Raw genomic sequence first — 8,910 nt, 5'->3', positions numbered from 1 at the left:
AAGGGGAATACCGTATGAATGGCACATGAGTGATCAGAAGGGGAATACCGTATGAATGGCACATGAGTGATCAGAAGGGGACAATCAATGGAACACGAGTGATCAGAAGGGGAATACCGTATGAATGGCACATGAGTGATCAGAAGGGGACATTCAATGGCACATGAGTGATCAGAAGGGGACAATCAATGGCACATGAGTGATTTTCAACAATAAATGTGTACTGTAATCTTCTTCATGGAAAAATAAGACATCCCCCTGAAAAAAAGACCTAGGGCATATTTTGGCATTTCAAAAAATATAAGACAGTGCCTTATAATCGGGGAAACAGGGTATGTTCTTGAACATATACTGTATATCCAAACCCTGGAGGAGGGGACACAGATATCAAATTACTACGTGGCAAAACAAAATGGATTTCTGACCTTCAAGCAACTATGAAACCCGGCCTTAATGACATATTGAGTTTTAAACCCTTTCTTCCTCAGCAATTTTCCTTCTCCCCATTTTATTCTTGACACTCTAGTAGTTATACCTCTTTACACTGATGAGTAGCCCCTTTCATAATTGCAATGTTCTCAAAACCATATAGTTCAAAACTAAGATATTTCATTACCCTTTTCGCATATCTTCCTTATGAATGTATGCCTCGTGAATATATCTAGGATTAAGTGTAAAGGACTCCTTATGCATACACATACGAAGGCATGCATCTATAGCTTAGGGAAATTTCTCCCTTGTACTTTATCCTATATATGAAAAAGTTATTTGTTGTTATAACCTTTGTAATTAGTCTCTCTACACTTGAATACATTAAGAACAATATTGTTTACGATCCATGCAGAAGTAATGTTATACAATAAAGTGTTGATCTGTATTCTTATGATATTTTTACATTGTATAAATGTGTTTCATTAATGTATTACCATACTATTATGCTGTTAAAAAACATTCATCCCTTTGAGCTTGATGCCACAAACATTCATGCACACCCCTTGACACTCCCAGATAATTTCCAAGAATACCTGGACCCGCCCTCCCTAGCTAGCGGGGCACCCGAAGTCCTGGTTCCAGGGCCCCCAATAGCCATCACCAAATACTATGGGTTTCTGGGGTGGGTGTTTGGCAGTTCCTCCCCCAATAATGGACACTGTGATTTGTTGAGCCTGGCTAGATGTTGAGGGGAGGCTCAATTAGCAGGGCAGTGCTGGCACAGGGGATTGGGCGGAAGTAACATCGAAACACTAACCACACACGCACACTGGCGTCATCGCTGACGCAGGCCTTCTAGGCCTTATAAGGTGGAAGATCTGATCATACTACCCTCTAGTGGTTCTAATGCTGTGCAGATTACCTTTCAGGGGATCCATTCATCCCTGTACTACTAAACTCTACTTCTTTGGGATAAGTCCCTTATCTATATTTCTCCTTACATTGAAATAAATCTGAAATCATATGGCATGAAAAATATTAACCCTCACTTGTTATTGGAAGTGGGCAGCATCTTATCTATTAAATACTTACCTGATTTTGTCATTTATTATAATATTAATCTGAATTCTCCATACCAATGCCCAGGGCTATTTTAAAGGATGTCAATCACTAGCATAATGTCTTTAGCAATAGAAGTAATCTATATTAGGTTTCAATAGAATGAATAAAGCTAAAATAACGGTCTGTAATCATACTTGGTACCATTTTTGAGTGTTTTCTCATCTAGCCAATAACAATCACCTTACCTGCTTGGTCTTTTCAAACCAAAAGTGTGATCCCTTTATTAAAGAGCATTATGACCTTAGGAACCAGCCACATTTGCTCAGTAAGTGTCTTTATACCCCTGTCTTTACCCTTTATACCCCTGTTCCTCAGTACTAACCATAGTATCTCTAAGAAATAAACACTCCAGTCTAACATATCAGAAATTAAACATTGACACCATATATCTTTTTTTAATTTCACTTTATTCTTAAGAACAACATTTATGACACCTATTGCTTACCATTATATTATCTCATCACACATTTCTCAATGATACCAGCTCATTTGAATGGTCCTACTTCTTGTGTTTGTTTTTTGTCATTGTAATATGATAAACGTATATGGATATGTTTCAAATTTTTATATGAATGCTCTGCTATACTTTATTATACAGTTGCATTGACATTCTCCATACATCCCCTAATGAAGCCCATTGGCGAAACGTGTCGGGGTGGGGATTATGAGCATTTTCACCTCTCTCACCATTTAGTCAGGCAACTGTTTGTCTAGTATTGAAGGCAAACCCCCTGAAATATTGCACTCAAGGATGCTTTACTCTCAACCTTTTTGTATTTAATGTTTACTGTGCTCATTGTGAATTTTCTCATGAATTTTTGCATACCTATTGCGTGAGCTAAATATATATAACTTTTGCCACCTAAAACCCCTGTCTTTTTCCTTCTCTTTTGTTTGATATGTCCTCTTGTATACTATGGGGTTGGCAACCTTTAGTGAATATAACAACATGCAAATTTAAATAACTGATAGAGGTTTATTGGAATTAAATTTAAAAATAAAACAGTGTGAACAAACGTGTTTTTTGTTCTATGTCTCTTCTGCAGCTAAACAAACTTACCTGTTTAGAATCCTATATAACGTACATGCACAACTCTGTGTATGATCCCAGCATAACTGGCTGCCAGAAGTGAATGTGCAGGAGTTATGTCCCTGGCCAAACAAAATGCCTAAAGATCCCAGACCTAGAAGAGAATCAGGTAAACATATTGGGCCAGCAAATGATCAAGGAAAAAATCAGTTTAGTTAAACAGTTGCAAACAGGCAGGTAGGTTTGTTTTACTGCAGAAGAGACATCCTGTTTCATTTCTGCAATAAAGAACTTCCCTGCTTGACGTTTTTTCAGGTTTAGTTTGTTATATTATGGAAAAAATGAACTTCTGTCAGTGCTGATTGGGGAGTTTTCTACATGTGTTAAAGTAGACAGAATAAAATAGAATATACAATAAAGTAGACATAATAACACATAGACATTATCACTGTGTCATGGGGCCTGATTTATTAAAGCTCTCCAAGGCTGGAGAGGATACACTTTGATCAGTGAAGCTGGGAGATCCAGCAAACCTGGAGTTGATCTGGTACAGGATTCAAAACATTTTATAACAAATAGCAAAATCCTTGTAAGAAATCCAGCCAGCTTCTGATGAAAGTGTATGCTCTCCAGTCTTCGCGAGCTTTAAGAATTCAGCCCCATTGTGTGTACTTGTTTGTCATCTGTAGCCCTTATTCGTTGTACAGAGCTGCATAATATATTGGCCCTTTTTGAATAAAGGTTAATGATTATTATACTTTACATGTCTGTGCAAGTTTTTATTTATCCAGGTCATTGTATATTTTATAGTTGTTAGTTACATTCATCTTTTCTGTCATTTAGATAATGGGCCTGATTTATTAAACCTCTTCAAGACTGGAGAAGATAGACTCCCATTTGAGAACCTGGGTAATCCAGCAAACATGGAATGTATTTCTTAAAAATAATTTGATATTAGCTGGCAAACATCTTCAGTCCTGGACCAGATCCATTTCAGGTTTTCTGGATCGCCCAGGTTTTAACAATTTATTATAAAGCTTAACATAATGTATTAAGGGACCTATTTATAAAGTAGGGAATCAAACATTCCCAGATGGAGAATTTTCCAGGTCCACGTGTTTCAATAGCAGTAATTGATTCTCCACCAGAGAATGTTTCAGAGAATATCAGATTCTCTGCTTTATAAATAGAGCCCTGTGTAGTTGTCCTGTGTTTTTTCTGGTGAGTATGACTTATTTTAAAATTACGCCATTGTTGTTCTTTTTATCTTTTCCAGGAAGTTGGGCTTTTCTTGTTCTCTCTCTCTATGTCTTCTCCAGCTATGAGGAGATGAATTATCGCCATGTAAAAGAGAATGGAAATGTGAGTAATTCTGGGTCATACAAATATAATAAATGTAACAGCAGGACTGCAACAATAGCTAACAAATTTTGTTTTTTGGCCCTATGGGTCAGATTCGAAGGTATTTTCACTTGATGTGCTTATCATCCAAGATACACTTTAATATTTGCATGTTTTTATGTTTGAATTTCAGTATATAGTGTAGCTACCTCTTCATAAAACAGATTCTATTTTACTTAGGATTGTTTTTGTAGGGTGTAAGACCTTTTAGAAAGGACTGTTCATTACTGAAACATGGTCCTAAGTGTCCTCTTTACCTTTAGTTTCTTGCTTTGTATTCTGTGGTTATCAGGACTATCATATGTTTTTCTAAGTAGTGTGGGCAGCTACAATGATTTTTGAATTCTAATATTTATAAACAGTTTTTGTAAAGCTGCTTTGCTCCCCCTACTTCCTCCACACACTACCATGTCTGCAATACTTTAAATTTAGTGGTTGAGGAGATGGACATCAGGCCATCTAGTGTACCATAATAACTAAGAGCTGACCTGGACACTAGAGTTTAGATCAGCAATTACTCTCCTGGCACGAAAAAGAGAGGGCAGCCAATGATGACCTAAATATTTATTTAGAGTAAATTATATAGTGAATACTTTTGTATTTATGTAGGAAATAGGATATGTGTATACTCCTTGTATATATTTCAGTGGGTTTAAACCTGAAAGTATTAGGAGAGAAGGTTGTTCCTGCACAACACTTGAGAAATGACAGGTTTCCGCCGTTATAAAAAAACATAAATAGGGCATTATTTAGTAATTATGCAATTATTTGTATAAGAAGAAAAATACAAAAATAGGTTAAAAGGCCTGTATTGCTTAGTTTGTAAATATGTTACACGTAGAAAGGAGTTTGACTTTTAGAAGCTTGACTTTAAAACGCTTAAAAACTTTTATAAACGCCTAGGACGTGTTTTACCGCAAATTGCCACGATTTTACATAAGCGTTTATAAAAGTTTTACTTTTAACCCTTTCAGAGAATGTGTACAGGAGTACATAAAACCCCTTACTCATTCCCTAAAAGGGTTAAAATATGTGTAAAAAATTGGACGAGGCTTTAATGTCAAATTATTTTAATAAATGTGTGTTTGTGTAACTAAACTTTTTTTTTTTTTTACAGGTTATCCCAATGACAGGATGATTCCCACTGCTGCAGTCATGACATGAGCACAGCCATGGGACTCCTCCTAAAAGTGAGGGATCCCCGGGCACTAGGGGTTAAATGGTAAAGGCTCTCCATTCACCTCTAAGGCTCTGTGATTGGCTGAGGTTTTCCATTTCTCAGACATTTAGCACTAGACTTAAATGGGGAGACTTGTCCCCATTCATCTCTAATGCTCTGTGATTGCCGGAGAAATAGGAAACCCTGATGACAGCTCAAGCATCATAAGGATTTCCCTTTCCTCAGCCAATCAGGGAGCAGAGCAATCAGTGGACAGCTCCACTCCCCTGATTGCTCCCACAGCCCTATAGGAGCTGTTTTATGTGCTACAGATACAGAACACATGTCACAGCTCCTCTAGGGCTGCGGGAGCAGAGCTGTCAGCATAGTCTGATGATGTTGAGCTGTCATCAGGGTTTCCTATTTCTCAGCCAATCACAGAGCACTGGAGATGAATGGGCACAAGTCTCCCCATTCAAGTCTAGTGCTGAATGGCTGAGAAACAGAAAACCTCAGCCAATCACAGAGCACTAGAGGTAAATGGAGAGCCTTATTCTCATTTAACCTCCAGTGCCCGCTGATCCTTCACTGTCAGGAGGGGTCCCATGGCTGTGCTCATGTTATTGATGCAGCCGTGGGAATCATCCTGTCATTGGGATAACCTGTAAAAAAAAAAAAAAAATTAGTTACACCAACACACACATTTAATAAAATAATTTAACATAAAAGCCAAGTCCCATTTTTTTACACATATTTTAACCCTTTCAGGGAATGATTAAAGGGATTTTTTGTACCCCTGTACTCATTCCCCAGGGTGGGGTGGTGGAGATCTGAGAGTCGCCTTATTAAAGGGGGCTTCCAGATTCCAAAGTCCTGCTAAAAATGTTTATAAAAGCCCCCATTGTTTTCAAAAGAAGCTTTCATAAAAAGTTTAAAAACGCTTGTAAAAGCCTCTATTGAGTTCAGTGGGAGCGTTTTCAAGCAGTTTCTCACATTTTTGGGCGTTTCCCGGGTTTACCCTGCGTTTTAATTTTTTAAACGTTGCAAGCAACGTTTAAGATGAAGCTCATACACTGTACTTTTTTTTACAGGTTATCCCACTATGAAAGGATGATTCCTACGACTGAACTCGACGTAAGCACAGCTGTGGGACTCCTGACAGTGTGGGATCCCCAAGCACTAGAGGGCAAATAAGGACAAGTATCCCTATTCACCTCTAGTGCCAATTGGCTGAGAAAAGATAAACACTAATGACCCTGGAGCCATCATTAGGGTTTAGCTTTTCTCACTCAAAGAAGGAGAGGTTGTATGCTCCCGAGTCTCCAGCAGAGCATTGGCACATGTTTTGCATCCACATGGATGCAGAACACTTGCCAAAGCTCCGCTAGGGCTGCTGGGAGTAAAATCCCCATAGGATCTCTCAATTGATTGGAGAACCTATGAGGGCAGTCTGTATGCGCACACTGCTCCAGGAATCTTTTTCGGAGCTTTGGCACGTGTTCTGCACCCACATGGGTCCTCAAGCATCATCATGTTTACCTTTTCAGGCTGTCAAGAGAGATGTTGTATGGGGACACTGCTCCCTCAGCAGATTTATGGCATGTTCTCTGCACCCACATACTCCACTAGGGCCGCCTGACACAGTGTCCCCACACAACCTCATTCTTGATAACTCCCGCAGCAGTAGCAGAGCTGTGGCATGTGCTCTGCACTTTTCAGTAAGAGAGAAGTCGTATTAGGTCATTGCTTCTGGAATACCAAGCAGAGCATTGGCACATGTTCTGAATAGGAAGGGGATCACACACACTTACTGCACCCTAATTTCTATCCAGAAAGGTCCCAACTGTTTTAAAGGGTGTGGTTTTAATAATGGGGGACCCACACCACACATTTTTTATTATTTTGCAATTAGTGAAAAAAGTCAAATTAAGACATCCTGCAGCCATGTTATCAGTACTTCATTATATACATTGTATTATTTGATACTATAACAGTTACCTAGTTTATTACTATACAAAAAGTCTTCCTGCAATGTAAAAAAGTGTCACATATAAACATTTCTAATTGACTTATAACAAAAATATACTATATCTGCAAACACTTGATATGCTAATGCAAACCATGCAGCTTTGTTGCCTACCAGCCAGTCTGCTCGGTTTGGATGACATGTGACCATTGTTATGTATGGTTTTCCATTTTGATTCTGTATTGAAATAACATGATTTAAAGCCAGTTCAAAGTCCCTATGTGGTTCACAGATCCACTGTTATCTATTTTATTTTGTTGCTACTGTCCTGTTGGAGAAAATTCCCTTTATTGGAAATGCAAAAGAAAGTGAAAGGAAATTGCTATAAATGAAAGGGAATTTCCTTCTTAAGCAGTTAGTCACCAAATAGGCATCCCAGTTACAAGATCTGTCCTAACCTAATCTTGGGTTGTATATATACTGCATCAATCCATGAGTCCCTTTTATAAACACAATCAACAAAAATAATCTCACAAGACTATAACCCTTCCTGTTTTATCCAAACAAAGAAAAAATCATTTTTGACTCTATATACATGTTCATTTCTGGTGTCTTAACTATGTAGGCTATATTAAACACAGTATCATATTGGTTTCAGTTTCAACAAATTACCATATGCAGTTTCAGTTTGTCCAGTTTTCCTTTGGCTCCACACAATAATGCTGCTTTGGCTTGGCTCCCTCTATTCTAAGAAGGTAATCTTTACTTATTGCTGCTTTAGAACCTTTTACAACTTTTCTATTAATCAGCTTTCTTGTGAGGTTTCTAGGCTGAGAAGATTGATTTTATATAAACCACCCACATAGCTTTTCTTTTCTTCTCTTTCTTTCTTTTCTTGAGCCTAACATGGAATAATCAGTTTTGTTTTGCCCATCACCGGGAGCTATCACACTGATTTTATTCCTGTGGGGCATAGGTTGCTTTGCTTTTTGATATCGCTTTGTTTTTCTAGTGTATTTAAGCAGTCAATAAGCTAGTGGAGAGAGAATGAGTATCCTTGTCAGCTTTCCTTATTCATCTTCGAGCAGTACAGGGACATGTGTTTTAACTGCAAATGTGAGTTTGCATGGGATGTTATGCCAAAACAAATAGATATATATTTGTGACTAGACGGGATTACTTTAATGAAATACATATGATTACAATCTAAGAACAAATATTAATATTGAATTTTAATATTTTACAATTCAAATGAATAGCTTAGGGGAGATTTGATTATCACAGCTCCACATCCCTTAATTGTAAGTCTTAATGCAATTTTCTGTTTTATAGGGATTTTTTCAGGTGCTTTACCAATAATAAATACAAAAGTTAAAAAAAAAACTAATCTCATTTATTTTGTTGCATATATTAAAAACAATTGTATGTAGAGCTTCTTTACAAACATATCAATGGTTACAATAGTTATCATAAATAAATTATTTTACATCAATGTTTATGCATGTTTTTGACAAGTCCTTGACTTGTTTCATCCGTAGGCTTCTTCAGAAGGACATATAGACCCTGATTCATCAAGCAGAATCGGATGATCGCTCGCGCATTCGTATTCGCGATCCGAAATCGTACGCCGTCGCGCTATTCAGCAACTGAAAAACCTCGCGGCCGGAGCCGCGCATCTCCGGCAGCTTTACACTGGCGAGGTTGCATTAAAAGTCACTGTTCCCCTAAAAAAATCATTCTTTCTAATGGCACACATATTACCCATAGCCCTAAAAAAAAATGTTTGCGCTGTTTAAATGG

General features: G+C 37.8%; 1 protein-coding gene across 6 annotated transcripts in view; it reads left to right on the top strand.

Annotated features, from left to right (window-relative positions):
• The window catches only part of FLT3LG (fms related receptor tyrosine kinase 3 ligand), an 86,381-nt gene that overhangs the window by 28,825 nt on the left and 48,646 nt on the right, over positions 1 to 8,910 (top strand). For all 6 annotated transcript variants that reach the window (XR_011922634.1, XM_072425471.1, XM_072425472.1 and 3 more), the window contains exon 2: positions 3,861 to 3,946. Coding sequence is in view for 5 of the 6 variants with exons in the window: in XM_072425471.1 (XP_072281572.1) it covers positions 3,861 to 3,946 (86 nt within the window). In the remaining variant the exon portion in view is untranslated. The remainder of the gene's footprint in view (positions 1 to 3,860; positions 3,947 to 8,910) is intronic.

The sequence above is a fragment of the Pyxicephalus adspersus genome, chromosome 11 (assembly GCF_032062135.1).
Source record: "Pyxicephalus adspersus chromosome 11, UCB_Pads_2.0, whole genome shotgun sequence".
Lineage (NCBI taxonomy): Eukaryota > Metazoa > Chordata > Amphibia > Anura > Pyxicephalidae > Pyxicephalus > Pyxicephalus adspersus.
The sequence above is the reverse complement of the archived record's forward strand: the minus strand, read 5'-3'. Positions and strand labels throughout refer to the sequence as shown.